Below are 18048 nucleotides of genomic sequence, written 5' to 3'. Positions count from 1 at the left end.
CCCCCCATCCCCTTTGTTTTGTACTATGCCTCAGGTGTCATCTTGAAAGCCATTTCATGTATTAAGATCCATCAATGTGATTTTCCTTCTGCAACTTTCCAGGCACAGGTTTTCCGAAACAGAGACCAAAAGTTTTTTTTCCAGTGCAGGTATACTGTTATATGGCACGAAATTAAAACAAATGTGTTCATGTCTGATGCATAATAGGCAAAACAGATTTCATAAGAAAAAGATGAATGCCATAAAACTTAAGACGTTAATGTCATTAATCATTTCTATAGTTTCCTTGGTGAACAACATGGTCACTAAAACAGATTCCGCTATAAAGTTGTTTTCTTTTCCACAATATCAATTACATTTTCTGTTTGCTGTAAAAGCAGCAGCTAAAAAAATAGTTCATTCCTTACCCAGTACTGTGCAAAGTCCACCGATGTAAACATTCTCTATCCCCGACCATTATGAATAGAAATGAACCCAGTGGTTCTGTTACTTCTCTAAAATTCTCGCTGATTTGACAACTTTTTTCATCACTGACGACAAGACTTTTAAGCCAACATTCACAGTTGAGGGATAAGAGTAAGCAAGTGTATAAAAACAAGAACAACATGATTTAAAACAAGATTGTTGCATTTATTTCACTAATGTTTATAGAAATGAATACCTCAAGCACCCGTACAATACATTTGAAAATTTGTAATAGGGTAAATATCGCTGAAAAGCATGGTGCTAGTTATAGTGTGTGTCTTTCATCAACACCCATTACCAGGAAATTATCATAGCAGGAAATAGTGCTTTAGGCAACCATTACACGGTGTAACACAGTAGTTCAGTTCTCAACAATTAGGTTTTACATAAAAATCAAAGTATCAAGTTTAATGGTTATTGAATTACACTAGGTTATGTGATCCCTGTTCTCAGTTTGGGTGAATGTATAATCATAAGTTTTATATACAAGTTAAAAATGTTATCACAACAGGTACTTTCAGGTCTCTTTAGAGATTTGCTGACACTCGTAACTAGCCTTGTTACAACCACTGCTGTAACCTGGACATCTGGTGTAACCTGGTTAGCATTGTTGATTCTGACCATTGTAATTTGCAGAACTACCAATTAGTGTATACCCGGTTACACTAGTGAGTGGGGTTACAATAGTGGTTGTTACATAGCCTTCTGTACCCGGTTACACTAGTGAGCGGGGTTACAATAGTGGTTGTTACATAGCCTTCTGTACCCGGTTACACTAGTGAGCGGGGTTACAATAGTGGTTGTTACATAGCCTTCTGTACCCGGTTACACTAGTGAGTGGGATTACACTAGTGGTTGTAACATAGCCTTCTGTACCTGGTTACACTAGTGGTTGTTACATAGCCTTCCGTACCCGGTTACACTAGTGAGTGGGGTTACAATAGTGGTTGTTACATAGCCTTCTTTAACACTAGGTCATTAAAACAGGCACTTGATCATACAAGTCCTCCAATATGTACATATCACAAAGTTTAAAGGTCAACTTTAAGTCACAACACAGGTCAAAGGTTATGCTAACATGGCTTGCTCACAACAAAATTACATTAATCTGAGTGCATTGTTTTTAATGTAATGTGTGGCAAACATTCTTCTCATCTTGTAGCAAACATACCTTTCAGAAAAATCTTGTAAAACAATCCATTCAAACCAAATTTGTTATGACAAATATTGCAATTGAACAAGCTCTAAATCCAATGTTTACTATTGAAATATCAATTATATATTAATTAGCTGTAACTAGAATGTAGTTATAAAACCATCAAATGATATGTAGAATGGTTTTTACTAAGATCACGGATGTCTATATTCTGGCTACCTTAAGCTATTGTAAGCAATATTACAAAACTGACGTTCAAAATAAAACCTGCTCAGCTGATTTTCAATTATCCTGTGTGTGTGTTATGTATGCTGGCCTCGGATATACCACCGGAAACTACCCTGTAAAAATCCGAGTATGAGTACACAAAAATACAGTATATTCATGAATAGTGAGTGTCTACATATTTTGGAATATTATTCTTTCTGAACTCCTTTGGACTCCAGTGACTATTTAATGTGAGAGTATAACAATTGACTATGTTATAACAATGGTTCAGTTCTATAACAAGTTACAAGTATACTAACATAGGTTAACTACTTTTCCTGTATAAAACAGGTACGGTAGGCGTATTTATATCAAGGCATTGATATTTAAGGGCCTTCAACACTTTCCTATTGAATGGTATTACGAAAAAGTATCTCTGTACAATTGTCAAAGGAAGCTGTAAAAATATCAATAGCGCCCAAATAAATACACTAACAGCATTTCAATTAAATTTTGTAAAACTTCAACAATTAATAATGATTTTAATCAAGGCCAATAACAACGTTCACTGAATATAGCTCAAAGGTCAACACCTGTAATTATCATCAATACCTAATTGAATGATGAATAAAAATTTCTGATTAGCTAATTATTTCTCAAAATCAATACATAATTTTCAACATGGAAAGACAAATAGGGACCAAAAAACATTGACAGCAACGACAACATTTGTATGGAAACAGTTCAAAGGGAAGTTACTCTTGTTACAAGATTACAGATAAGTGTGAAGGTGACTGTCTAACCTGTAGGAACAGTTCACTACAAACTACGCTATGCATCATTCCTTTTACTTAATATGCAAGATGGAAGACACAGCAATGGCTAATAATGGCAATGAAAGACCAATTTTCTTTTTCATTATGCAACATCCCATACAAAAAATAAACTATCTCAGCTCATCTTTATATCGGCAACAAACTTCAAAAGTTCTTCACCAATGCTATTTGTTTACACAACACCTGGTTCTATAACTTGAAATAATGTTTTCCAATTTATTTGCAAAATATCCCACAACTTTGTCAGACAAGAGGAAGATAGCTGATAATAGGTTTCAGTGTAGCCTTGGTAATGGTATAGATTGCCATTACACCATACATTAGCACTCCATGAGCTAGACTTGTATCAGTTGACTCACATACTAACAATCTACTGTCATTGTTACTACAAAGTTTTCATAAATTATAACTCTAATCAGCATCACCAGCTAGTAACACAGGTAACAACCAACCCTTAGGTGGTACAGGTAAAACCCTGGTGTGTCAACTGAAATAGACAACATATTTCTCTCTCTACCAGTAATTAGCATGGACTAAGACAGGCACAGTGTAACACAACGAACACTCTCGTAAATCACATTCCTGCTTCCATCTCAATCCCATTACACCACTCATGCTTGCCTGACCTTTCTAAGCAGGATTAACTTCCAGTCAATATAATATCAAACTGTACCTCTGGTGACACGTTTTCTGCTTTCTTCATATTAACAATGTTAGAGCATGGAGATTATTCCATTTCTATAAAAGAAAACATTATGGTTTAGTAACAAACAAGCTTCACAGGAACAGAACATCAACATTGATCGGCAAATATCAGCATAAAGGAAAAACAACAGACACTTCTATTACACCACCAAAAGCATAACACAGATATTTAAATTTCCATTTTTTTTTTAAACAGAATGTCATCAAAAGCATGACAACAAAATCATGTCCTGAGATTCAGTTAGTGATGAAAATACAAGTAGTTACTGGTGATAAGGTATGACCGTATTAGGACACAGAGTTATCACAAGTAGTGACTGGTGATAAGGTATGACTATTAGGACACGGAGTCATCACAAGTAGTTACTGGTGATAAGGTATGACCGTATTAGGACACAAAGTCATCACAAGTAGTGACTGGTGATAAGGTATGACCGTATTGGGACACAGAGTTATCACAAGTAGTTACTGGTGATAAGGTATGACTGTATTAGGACACGGAGTCATCACAAGTAATTACTGGTGATAAGGTATGACCATATTAGGACACAGAGTCTGAAACTACTGGAATGTGTTTCGTGATAAGGAAACTATAACAAAAAAAATGTGTCATGGGGGAAAATTATTCAAGTATAATGAAAAATCACATGCTAGATATTAAAGCTATAAATACTTGTTATTGAAACATTTATTTTTTATTATGATGTAGCATTTCATCATCCTGATAAAAGATTTTAATTATCTTCATATGGTTTATGGTGGAATAAGCATATTTGTGAAAGGATTATAAACTTGAAGAAAAACAGAGCCCATCCCTCGTGCTAAAGTGATTATAAAAGGTGTTCATATGTATAAAGGTGATATAAAGGGAGCATAACAAAATATAATGGAATTTTGAGCAAATAATTAAAAATATCAGGCAAAAGAAGTGATTATTTGTGACCTTTAAAATGAATCATGTGCAATATATATAGCAAGCGCGATGCTTTCATTGCTGTTATTAATGCTTGATATTCCAAATTTAAGATCAATTATGCGTTTAATGATGGTAAGATGATTGGAACAAAATAAACTTTGTTATTAAACTTTAATCATATCACTAGTTTAATTGAACAAGCAGAATCTTTGCTTTGTTGTGTATATAGATTGTGTATATAGACTATTTTTAACTGATATACAATTATTCCCTACACCAAAAAAGTATTACATGGATGAATGTATTTTAGATTTCCAGGTTTGTTTTATTTTTATTTTAGATACACAAGATGACAATATTGACTAGGATGCTAGTGAGACCATTAAGTTTAACTTATTAGCTTAAGTTGATACAAACTTATTTTCAAATTTTATCCTGTGTTGGGGAGTTAGATTTGAGATCAAATGATCGCATAGTAAATGGACCCACAACAGTGCAAAATAAAAATAATAAATATACAACAATATTAGCACCTATCCACACTCTCATTCAAAAGATGAGTCACTTACTCAGTCCTAGATTGTATAAGTTACAGAACAAGTCCATTTAAGGTAAAGAGTACCACTGCAACAGGTATTATTGCCAAGAGTTCAACTAAATTATTTTTTACGTGGAGTATTCTCCCTTTTATATGGAAGATGAAGCAGCCAAAAGAAATTGTTTTGGCTTTACTCTTTTTGATGACCTACATTTATAATTCCTGGGCGACAGCATTGGTTATGCCCAGGGTTTTTCATTTTAAAGGTTTAGAGTTAACCCTTACAGTTTCTATTTGTTTCCTTTTTATTTCCGCTCTCAAACATTCAAATTATGTACAACCATAATTCTGTGAAATGTTTTGCAACCTGTGATTTTTACGGAATACTCTTTTTCAAATTGGACTTGAAACAATTTTTCACAACAGTGACAATGGTAATAAGATAGTTCAGGTTGCTGGTACATGTTACCTTACATGCAATGATGCATGAGATTCAATGATGTTAAAGCTATCACAATTAAAATAATCAGCACATCAGTAAGCTCTCAGGGCAAAAATTAATAAAAAAAGGTTTACAACCTAGTAAGATTTACAAACATCTATACATAGAAAATAGAGTGAAATCATCTCGATATGTAATTAGAACAAAGGTCTGTATCATTAACACTGGTATATCTTATGCAAAACTCATTTATGACCTTTTTATGATTATTTCTATACACTGTACATATGTTTCTAGCAGAGCAGGTAAAAATCTCAACATATTCACATAAATAATGCTTTGCATATAACAAGCTAAATCATAGGTTATGTACAATTTTGGCAGGTCAAACCTGTAAAAAGACTTCACAAGGTTCTTCTAAAGTCCCATCAAAACATTCAACCCTTGTAATGCATTGTAAAAATATGAATAGGATTATCTCACTTATCTACAAACTATGATGAACCAGCATAACAGTCAAGTAACACTTCATATTGTACAGAGAAAAGTGTTCAACAAAGTATTCATTGAAAAGTTATGACAAAAAAAATCAGAAAAATATCAATAAGCCGCCCGGCTCCTGCCGAGAGCGGTTTAAAAATAACACATACAAACAGAGATCAACCATAACCTTTCAACCAAATTTTAAGCAATCATGAACTTTAAAAATAATAAAAGCTCACATTCATTAAGATCTTGCCATTTACCTACAGTTGTAAATAGGAAGCATCATACGATTCCAAGGGAGATAATCACATCCTGGACATTTAACAGGAATTGCAAAATGATTTCGTACATTTGAAGTGAAGGGTTTTGTGATCAAAATATATTGCCATGGTTGTTTGATAGGTAAGTAACCAACTTAAAGAAAGGAAAGTTTGTTCACATTACTTAGTTAATCGATTGCATTCTGTGTACACCATTCATATCCTTTTAAGCAACATAATAATAGCACAAAATAGAACACAGCTCTGTATAAAGTGACATCATTTATATAACTTGTCAGTATATATTGACAATCATAAATAGCTTGTCAGTGTATAGTGACACACTTATATAGCTTGTCAGTGAATAGTGACACACTTATACAGCTTGTCAGTGTATAGTGACACACTTATATAGTTTGTCAGTGTATAGTGACACACTTATAAAGCTTGTCAGTGTATAGTGAGACACTTATAAAGCATGTCAGTGTATAGTGACACGCTTATAAAGCTTGTCAGTGTATAGTGACACACTTATAAAGCTTGTCAGTGTATAGTGAGACACTTATAAAGCATGTCAGTGTATAGTGACACAGTTATATAGCATGTCAGTGTATAGTGACACACTTATATAGCATGTCAGTGTATAGTGACACACTTATATAGCTTGTCAGTGTATAGTGAAACACTTATAAAGCATGTCAGTGTATAGTGACACGCTTATAAAGCTTGTCAGTGTATAGTGACACACTTATAAAGCGTGTCAGTGTATAGTGACACACTTATAAAGCATGTCACTGTATAGTGACACACTTATAAAGCTTGTCAGTGTATAGTGAGACACTTATAAAGCATGTCAGTGTATAGTGACACGCTTATAAAGCTTGTCAGTGTATAGTGACACACTTATATAGCATGTCAGTGTATAGTGACACACTTATATAGCTTGTGAGTGTATAGTGACACTCTTATAAAGCTTGTCAGTGTATAGTGACACACTTATAAAGCATGTCACTGTATAGTGACACACTTATAAAGCTTGTCAGTGTATAGTGACACACTTATAAAGCGTGTCAGTGTATAGTGACACACTTATAAAGCATGTCAGTGTATAGTGACACACTTATATAGCTTGTCAGCATATAGTGACACACTTATAAAGCATGTCAGTGTATAGTGACACACTTATAAAGCATGTCAGTGTATAGTAACACACTTATAAAGCTGGTTGATTTTTTATAAACATCAGTGCTATGTTCAGATTTACATATGGTGACTATACAAAGGTCATTCAGATAATCTTCTCTGTGTCTTCAGCAAATTCTGATCTGACTGTTTTTTTCTCTTCCTGTCCTTAGGAGAACCCTGCAAAAGATGCTCATCAAAAGATCACTTGCACGAAATGAAAATAAGGTGGACAAAAACATTTGATGTCAACGTTTTGGGAAAATTAATGATTCATAAAAACTAAATCAATACATGTAGCCTTTTCCTACTACTGATGAATGATATCAGCCTCTAAATAATAACCAGGTTTTGTTTGAAAATTATTTCAAGATAGTTAAACTTTTAAGGAAATAACAATGGTTTTCATCACGGAAACATTTTATGTTATGTCATTTGTCAAATGTTAAATGAAGAAACTGATAATTTATTTGGTGATGTGTGTACAATATGCTTTTATAAATTGTACACATAGAAGTGTCAACGACTACAAACATTCTCTAGAGTGTCAGTTTATGAGGCAAAATTAATGAGGAAAACTTCAACATGAAGCTTTACGAAATGACAATTACATGTAATTCATATTTTGTGGGGTTAATTTTCATGCAAAAATCACAGTTACGAAAATATCACAAAAACAGAACCTCACAAAAAGATAATCTTTACAGTAATTATATTACCACGACAAAAACGTAAAAATTATCATGGTCCAGTACGAAATGTGCTCCACCACCTTCGTAGTCTAAAAAGCAAACCTTTAACACACAAAGCTAGGTACAATAGCACTGGCCCCAGGGTCATCAAAGAACTTACAATTGAGTCCATTTTTTTAATACTAAGTTGAGTTCCATGAAAAGGCTATTCTACACAAAAGCTAGACTGATTTAATGAAGAATACTGATTTTTTCATCATTTGAAATCTGGACTGACTCAGTCGGACTGCCTCACAATCCTGGGGCCTGATGGAGTTGGAATTCTTCAGTATATTGAGCAGTTCAGTGGTGGGGATGACCAATGTTAGATGACACGAACTGGTGAGTAACTGGAGCACATCATATTTTTTATTTACTGCATCAGACAGTCAATTTCTGTCTCAAACAGTTTTGACCAATATTTGTATTATGGCTGTATTTGATCTCAATACTAATTTTTCACACTTGTTTCTATATCATTTCCATTCTTCAAAGGCAGACAACATTTCTCTCCTTGTCGACATCTTACTTGATTAATTAACCTTTTTCTGGCTATATTAAATTCAGATATCATACAAAATTAGGGAGCAAATCATACTTCATTTAAATCTTTTTATATAACGAGAATGAAAAAGAAATTCTCTTATTTAGTAGTGTGTATTATTAACATTTTTTCTCCTGTAAGAAAAGCCTTTTTTTATCTACACTCATTTAAAGTCCAAATCCAATGATAGTCAGTAGGGAACAGAACTGTGATGGCGAGTATAATTGACAGGCTATATTATTCCTCTTGCTGTTAGTTACAGTACTGATCTGTGGGGAGACGGACAGTTTACAACCGACTCTGTTTTTGTGACTACATGACCATGTCTTGGTTGAATGCGGGAAGCATGGAGGTGCTGTCATTGATGAAGCTTGGATCTTGTTCTAGCTCTTGTGCGAGGTAACGTTCCATACGGATCACTCTTGTGCTGAAACAGGTATAGTAAACCCCACTCTAAGCTTGTCTAGTTATAGTGCAGCCAAACAAACTTATCAAACATAGAACACATCACAAACACTAAGACAGCAAGTCCAAAAACACAAGTGTGAACCAGCACCACACACATATACGTGTTCACATCCTATCTACAAGTGTTAAGTTTCTGTTGGTGGAAACTGTTGTAGTTTTACTCTGTCATTATAGTCTTTTATATCCTGTTTATAATAGGTATTAATGTTGAATGGTTCTCCCACACTTCACAGTTGTGTTCCCTCTTTTCTAGGGAAAAGATACATGTCTTTGCCCACCTGACCAGGATACCCCCATCGACACTGGAATATTCTATCTGAATCTCAAGTTAAGATCCCTATTATGTCATCACAAATTAACATTGTGGTAATTGTGACTTCATGGATGGCCAGAAGAAAAGATATGCCCGTCACTCTGTCGCTAAACATAGTGCTTTTCCTGGAATATACGCAAGTAATACAATCTATCCCTGGGAACGTGATATAGATCAAATGACCCTCTGATTGAAATATTGAAAGAAACCCTTGGTAAACATTATGTTTTCTTCAATATTTGATCCTTCAGGTATCTACACCTCATCCAACAGATTATCTTTTTGATTAATTTTGATCTACCTAAATAAACACAGCTCACATGCACCGCCACCTGTATGCTGACCGTATCACCACATAACATAAGGACCATGTCATCCCACTATTCAATGTTAGTCTGTAACCATAACACAATGGCATATCTAATTTTGTCAGATTTTATGCACCATTGACAATGGCATATTGTGTAGGGTTCACCATTACAACTCGGAGTATTTGCTATGACAGTGTGGGAGAACAATAATCAATTACTGCTGTGTGATGTAGACAGAGAGCAATCTCAAATAATTGGGATTAGATTTTTGAGGTTTGGCACTTGACAAAGCCTTGTGCTAGACCTGAAATATCTCGTCCTGAGTTTGACATTTCTTTGTATGCATTACAAATGAGAGATAAATTCTATTTAACAGAAAGGAAACTGCAACACTGATAATACAGGTACAGGTAATTATGTTAGGAATTAAAATGAACACTTTCATTCAAATTTTGATGGGAAGGAAAGAGGTTCCTGTGTTTCAGTAATAGCAATTTTAAACATGGAAAACAAAAGGCCAAATAGGCTGTATCACTCACCTGTTATTAAATGCTGAGAGTCTATGCCAAACATGGTAAATCACTTTGATAGCAAGTAAATTAACACTAAATGTCACGTCTTTGTACCTTAAAGATCTTTGCTGGAAGATCATTTTTACTTGTTTTAAACTACAGGCAAACTATTTCACAGTATGGATCTTGAAAACGGGTATTATCTATTCGCACAAACTTGATAACTCTTCATCCTAGCATTCTATAGGCTAAAAATTCTACTAAATATTTTAGGCATTATCATTTTAGAGAAGGCACAGAAATAAGAAAAGGTTGACAACGTAAAGATGCCGCGCCATGGCATAAGCTCACAGACACTGCGTTCCAGGTGTGCTTACAAAACAAATTTGAAAGTCACGAACTGTGATAGTGTTGAAGACTACTGTGGTTGTAACTCACTCAAGTAAACCTGACAGGAATACACCCAGCTTAAATCGTATTAACAAAGGCGAAATACCTTAAGCACAGAAATGTTCATCTGGTTCAACTATTCTATTTTTCAACAATGTCAAACAATATTGGTTAGAATCAGCTGGGAATCGGGTTGGTACTTACATCCTTTGGGCTATAGTAGCTTTGTGTGTAATACACTTCTTCTGAATATGAGGATTGGTCTTCGTCCTCTTCCTCCAATTTGGAAAGACCTGAAGATGTTTATGGGAAGTAATACAACATGTGAACAGATCAAAGTTCACAGAGAGTTATACATGTAAAAAGGTCAAAGTTCACAGAGAGTTATACATGTAAAAAGGTCAAAGTTCACAGAGAGTTATACATGTCAAAAGGTCAAAGTTCACAAAGAATTATACATGTACAAGATCCATTTTTTGTCCTTATATAACAGAAACATTATCTCTAAAGAGATATTGCTACAACAGAACATAGGGAAAATATCACGATATAAAGCATATAATCGTGGTCAAATTTTACACGGGATGATAATTGTAAAATGACAAACAAGGGATTATAATTGTAAAAGGTCAAAGTCCACCGTGACTGATGCATGTATACCAGGTTAAAGTTAACAGGATTTTATCGTCTAAAAAAATGTCATACAGTAATGTTGGATAGTAATGTGAATTTTTCTAACAGGGGATTTAGTACCTGGAGTTTTTTGTGGCCTTACAGACCGGCTATCTGTGACATCACTAGAGCTTCTGTGTAATTTTCTCTTGTCTTTCCTTCTCTCTATCTCTCTGTTGTCTTCAGAAAGTCGCTCATCTGTAACCCAAAATACCAGTAAAGTGTAACCAAACAATGGACATTGTACTACGAATCAAATAATGAACCTAGTTATCACTGGTGATTTATCACCAATCAAATAATGAACCTAGTTATCACTGATAATTTATCACCAATCAAATAATGAACATAGTTATCACTGGTGATTTATCACCAATCAAATAATGAACATAGGTATCACTGGTGATTTATCACCAATCAAATAATGAACCTAGTTATCACTGGTAACTTATCACCAATCAAATAATGAACCTAGTTATCACAAGTGATTTATCACCAATCCAATAATGAACCTAGTTATCGCTGGTGATTTATCACCAATCAAATAATGAACATAGTTATCACTGGTGATTTATCAGTGATTTATCACCAATCAAATAATGAACATACAATAGTTATCACAGGTGATTTATCACCAATCAAATAATGAACATAGTTACCACAGGTGATTTATCACCAATCAAATAATGAACATACAATAGTTATCACTAGTGATTTATCACCAATCAAATAATGAACCTAGTTATCACTGGTAATTTATCATCAATCAAATTATAAACATAGTTATCACTGGTAACTTATCACCAATCAAATAATGAACCTAGTTATCACTGGTAATTTATCACCAATCAAATTATAAACATAGTTATCACTGGTATTTTATCACCAATCAAATAATAAACATAGTTATCACTGGTGATTTATCACCAATCAAATAATGAACATAGTTATCACTGGTGATTTATCACCAATCAAATAATGAACATAGTTATCACTGGTGATTTATCACCAATCAAATAATGAACCTAGTTATCACTGGTAATTTATCACCTATCAAATAATGAAATTAGTTATCACTGGTATTATTTGGGAAAAAACTGTAGAACCTTGTTACATTAAAAGCATTGTGATCATGAGAAAATCTAAAAGATGAACGTCATTTACATGCTATTCAACCGAGAATATACTGCAAAGCATGGAACTTAAAACCTACTTCTGGTATAAAGGACGATTCAACATTAAAAATATCAATTACTATGAATCAAACCAGAGGTTTTAATGTAAAATAATCTGAATTCTGTAATAATGCCCCTTATCAGAAATTTTCATTAGACTACTGTTAGATTATATTGAAATATACTTCACGAAACAAAATTTTATGATGTGAATGTGCATGCACAACTATAATTTCCATGAAAAATATTACCGGGTATGAGATCCACAAATATTCAGCCTCGATATTTCCTTTGCTAACTGGTTTATAGAACTGTTATCAACAGTCCTCAGAACCTTACTCAACACAAGTTCACCGTAAACCAGGAAATCAGGGAGGGAGCCAATCATGTTCTAGGACCAAGAGGAGGGATTCCAGAGAACAGGGTAGGTTTAGCAAAACAGGTTTGGTTTAGTGAATATTAAAACAAATGTGTTGACGTCAATTGCACTGTCAAAACACTTATATATATATATATATATGAGCATATTAGATATATAAAGACTTACAAAATGGACGTATTGGAAAATTTACATTATACACATATTTAATAATCTGGTATGAAATGAAACATGTTTCCAATATACATGCAAATACTATTTTTTTCCAATAAGAGTTATTTTTTGCAGCATGATAAGTTTTCTTAACAAAATGATCAGTCTGTGGATCTCAACTCAAACAGTTGTGTAACACTGTTAATAAAGGCAGACAACTAGTACTAGAGAACCCTTGGTTGAAAGGTTACTGATGATTAGTGAGGAGTTAAAGGTGATTTCCTTTTATAACACATATGCTTTTTAAGATGCACTGTAAATCATTGAAGAGTGAAATTTGGGGAGCCAACAAATATTTATAAAGACAAAATACCTGTCATCATATTATCTTTTTCAGCTGTGGTGAATACTTTCTTTTGGGTGTAAAAGCAAAAATAGTTACATTTGTATGTGTGAAAATTAAGCCCATCTAAACATTATTTAAGAAAATATAAAGCCATCTCGTAATCAAGCCATTTTGCTGTGAACAAAGTTTACTTTATCATGGAGGTGTCACTTTATTTCAAGAAGCATAAGCAAGCTATTCATTTAAGTGTAATTGCGAGAACAATAATTTGTAAACTAAGTGATTTACAATATCTTCTACTTCTAAATGGTACTGACCAACTTCAACAATTTGACAATAAAATGTCAGACGAGGAGTGAAACATGGAAAGAGATTGTTTTTAAAAGATACGAGATGGTCTAATTTGCGTTTGAAAAGTGACAGTAGAGGGCTGATTTGAATAATTCCGTTGTAGGGCTAGAAATAATGTCAGGTGGGAGTTTATTCCACTCGGGTATAGTTTGAGGGAAGAATGATGCCTTTCTGGTCTGGGTTTTTGAGTGGGGAATTTGATACGAAAACTGGTGGTTTGTTCGGGATTTTCTAACTGTAGGGATTAATCTGTCTGATTTTACGATAACGACTTTCTGGTTTACAATGTTGTGAAGCATGGTCAGACGAACATCTCTGCGTCTATCTGCTAGAGGGCGCAGCTTTAGCTGGTCCAACATTTCTGACACACTGGAGGTACGATGGTTGTACCTGTGCTTATTGAGCACATAGCGCGCTGCCCTTCGCTGGACCATTTCCAACTTGTCAATATTTGTTTGGGTGTGAGGGTCCCATACTGTACAGGCATAGTCAAGTGATGGTCGAACTACTGATTTGTATGCTGTACTTTGGCTGATGTTGAGCCAATCTTAAGATTTCGTCTTAAAAAGCCTAGCTTAGAATTTGCTTTTGGGCAGATAGTATTTATATGTGAATCCCATTTAAGGTCAGATGATAGCGTTACACCCAGATACTCGGCCTGACTAAGATGTTCCACTATGTGTCCATGTAAAGTATAATTATGGACTATTGGAGTTTTGTTTTTAGTCACCGACAACACATTGCATTTGTTTGGGTGGAAGATCATTTTCCATGTATTTTCCCAGAGCGCTAGTTTGTCAAGATATTTTTGAAGTGTTTCAGCATCACTGTTTGACTTGATAACTAGATATGCAATAGTGTCGTCTGTAAATAAACGGATTGTAGACCCACAGGGATATCATTTATAAAGTAAAGAAATAAACTGGGTCCCAAAACTGACCCCTGGGGTACCCCAGAATGGACATCGACAAAATCAGACTTCTCCCCTTCAACTACTACTGTCCGAGTTCTACCAGTCAGGAAACTCTTGATCCAGTTTGCGACATTTCCACATATACCATAATGTTTTAGTTTATGGTTTAGGAGAGAATGACTGACCTTGTCGATAGCCTTAGCAAAGTCCATTATGAGGATATCTGTTTGGCGTCCCTCATCAAGATTCTTTGAGATGTCATCCACAAATTCAAGAAGTTGGGTTTCGCATGATCGCGATTTGCGAAAACCATGTTGGAACGGATACAATATGTTATGGGTATCGGCATGGGTCATGATAGTTGAGACCACAATGTGTTCCATAATTTTGCTACAGATACAGGTCAGAGATATGGGCCTGTAGTTTTCTGGGTGAAATTTTGGACCCTTTTTATAAGCAGGTGATACATTTGCAGATTTCCAGTCTGAAGGCACTATACCTGTTTCCAGAGACTGATNAATTTCAGGCAGGGTAGGGTCTTATCGTGAGTAGGCATGTTGCATCTAGTGCGAAACTGCTGGTCGGTAAAGATTTCAGGAGCAGTAAAAACAGATTGAAATTGTGCATTTAGCACCTGGGCCTTGGTGGAAGGGTCATAAACAAGTTTACCGTCCTTTTTCAGAGTAGCTATGCCACTATGGTCTGATCATTTGGATTTTGTATATGACCAAAACCGTTTTTATATACTGGGATGGATCTTGGGTTATTGAATAATTTCATCACTTAATTTCATCACTGTCTGTGTGTATTCTACCACAGGTTTATACAGACCTGTATTATTAGTGGTGAAGCTATTTCTTTAGGTATTTACTAAACTTAGATAAAAATAAAATTCAACCAAAAGTATAGGTATATTATGGTAATTGGGGTTGGAGTGCAGTGAATAGAGACTCCTGTTATCACTAAAAACAAAGTAAACGTATGTCAAAAAATGTCTGGTTTTTATTAGATAGCATTTTTAGTATAGAAATCAGGGTTATGAGGTAGCATGCATGAATCCAGAAACCCATTGAGGTATGGCCACAGTGTTATTACCATTAATGTTCTCAGCCTGTATTTCTAAATTAAAAAAAAGGTGAATCTAAATGTTAACCTGACCCAACAAAGAGTATGTAAGCATGTGTTAGTCACACTTCCAAATGTAAACCAACACGAATAAGATCACAGAAAACATAATGAGACAGAAGCTTAGACATGATCAAATGCATGTGATTGCTGTGGAGTTATATATGGCTTTTGTTTAGGAGCAATAGAGTAAAAATTAACACTTGTTTAGGAGCAATAGAGTTAAAATTAACACCTGTTTAGGAGCAATAGAGTAAAAATTAACACCTGTTTAGGAGCAATAGAGTAAAAATTAACACTTGTTTAGGAGCAATAGAGTAAAAATTAACACTTGTTTAGGAGCAATAGAGTAAAAATTAACACTTGTTTAGGATGTTTTAGAGTATCAGATTGTGATGTTTATTCCGACAATCACCATTTAATCTGTCAAAAAAGAAAACAAGAGGCCCATGGGCCTAAACAGTATTTATTTTTGTTGTTGAAATATGTACCAATTTGAGTAAAAAATTGTTTAAGTATAACGTTAACTTAAGTTTGTCAGGACCATGAGCTGATCTTTCCTAGACCGATTTTCAGTTAGATAGGCCTATTAGAACTTGTTTTTAAGTTTGAAATAAGTATTTTCAAAATAGCGGCCATGGCAGCCAAATTGTATTTCTGATCGACCCAAAAAATAACAAAACTTTGTCAGGACCATGAGTCGATCATTCCTACAAAGTTTTTGTTCAATCGGCCAAGTAGAACTTGAAATAATTTTTCATTATGGCAGCCTGCCATATTGGATTTCTGATTGACCCGAAAAATAACAACACTTTGTCAGGACCATGAGTCGATCATGCCTACAAAGTTTCAGTTCAATCGGCCTAGCAGAACTTGAATTTAAGTTTGAAAGAGTTTTTCAAAATGGCGGCCTTGGCGGCCATATTCGATTTCTGATTAACCCGAAAAATAACAACACTTTGTCAGGACCATGAGACGATCATTCCTACCAACTCTCAGTTCAATCGGCCTAGCAGAACTTTACTTTAAGTTTGAAACAGTTTTTCAAAATGGCGGCAGTAGCGGCCATATTGGATTTCTGATCTACCCGAAAAACAACAACACTTTGTCAGGACCATGAGTCAATCATTCCTACAAAGTTTCAGTTCAATCGGCCTAGCAGAACTTGACTTTAAGTTTGAAATAGTTTTTCAAAATGGCAGCCTTGGCGGCCATACTGGATTTTTGATTGACCCGAAAAATAACAACACTTGGTCAGGGAGATGTCAGTAACCTTCCCATGAAATATTAATGAAATCCCTTTGCCAGAATTTCAGCTGAAGTTGAAAATGTAAAATAATAACGGACGAAGACGGATAGCAATAGGTCACTTGAGCTAAAGCTCAGGTGACCTAAAAAGTGAGAAAGATAAAAATAAATTTAAACTTGCCATTTAATGACATTTAATCAGCATTGTCTAGGTGCATTTTGCTGTCAAGTTAGGAAGCGAACATGCTTTTAATGGAGCCACAACACCTTAAGCAATTAATATTGTCACTAAAATCTTCACCTTATTCCTCTGCCCATGTTGAAATATTTATTCTTATTTTTTCTCCTATCTTCAAGTGCAGTACGTTTTTTTAACATACAAGAACCTTTTTACTGTATTGGTAACTGCTAACGATCTTTGATGATGTTCTTACCAAATTCGTCTTCGCTGTCCATTAACGCTCCCCCGGCGTTGTTCTGAGAGTCGTCTGGGACCCTCAGGTCATTGGTGCTATAACTCTTACGTACATGATCTACAAGGCTAGACTGACCCTGCAAAAAAGGTCATCACCATGGTAACTCATCATCCTAACAACATCTGTTATCACAATCAAGTCTTCAGCATCATAACTTATAGTTGTTACATTACATTTCAACAACACGTACAATCATTGTTACCTCTGAATCAAGTCTTCAGAATCATAACTTATAGTTGTTACATTACATTTCAACAACACTTACAATCATTGTTACCTCTGAATCAAGTCTTCAGCATCATAACTTATAGTTGTTACATTACATTTCAACAACACTTACAATCATTGTTACCTCTGAATCAAGTCTTCAGCATCATAACTTAAAGTTGTTACATAACATTTCAACAACACTTACAATCATTGTAACCTGCGAATCAAGTCTTCAGCATCATAACTTATAGTTGTTACATAACATTTCATCAACACTTATAATCATTGTTACCTGCGAATCAAGTCTTCAGCATCATAACTTATAGTTGTAACTATTGTTAATTATATATTTTGTCTTACAACAGTCAAAACGGTTTATTACCACATCTTATTTTTCAACCCGATGTTTCTTAATTTATATCAACAAACATGAAGACAGATAGTGCTATGATTAAATATTATTAATAATGAAAAATTTAGAAATGAACTCTAACAAATATTTAATTTCTTGTATTTTATTGATTCATTATAAATCCCA

At 34.4% G+C, this 18048-nt stretch overlaps 1 protein-coding gene across 4 annotated transcripts in view; it reads right to left on the bottom strand.

Annotated features, from left to right (window-relative positions):
- Positions 1 to 609: 609 nt before the first annotated feature.
- The window catches only part of LOC110457171 (receptor expression-enhancing protein 1-like), a 33174-nt gene continuing 15735 nt past the window's right edge, over positions 610 to 18048 (bottom strand). Inside the window, exons 6-11 of one of the 4 annotated variants that reach the window (XR_002463670.1) lie at positions 17259 to 17376; positions 15547 to 15570; positions 11216 to 11332; positions 10667 to 10755; positions 1379 to 7373; positions 610 to 1341 (exon numbers count right to left, since the gene is read on the bottom strand). Coding sequence is in view for 3 of the 4 variants with exons in the window: in XM_021508316.1 (XP_021363991.1) it covers positions 7296 to 7373; positions 10667 to 10755; positions 11216 to 11332; positions 15547 to 15570; positions 17259 to 17376 (426 nt within the window). In the remaining variant the exon portion in view is untranslated. Of the gene's footprint in view, positions 8896 to 10666; positions 10756 to 11215; positions 11333 to 15546; positions 15571 to 17258; positions 17377 to 18048 lie in introns of all 4 variants that reach the window. The other 3 variants (XM_021508317.1, XM_021508316.1, XM_021508318.1) reach the window with 3 other exon arrangements.

This window comes from Mizuhopecten yessoensis, unplaced genomic scaffold (assembly GCF_002113885.1).
Source record: "Mizuhopecten yessoensis strain PY_sf001 unplaced genomic scaffold, ASM211388v2 scaffold9033, whole genome shotgun sequence".
Lineage (NCBI taxonomy): Eukaryota > Metazoa > Mollusca > Bivalvia > Pectinida > Pectinidae > Mizuhopecten > Mizuhopecten yessoensis.
Note: the sequence above shows the minus strand (reverse complement) of the source record. Positions and strands in the feature narration are given on the sequence as shown.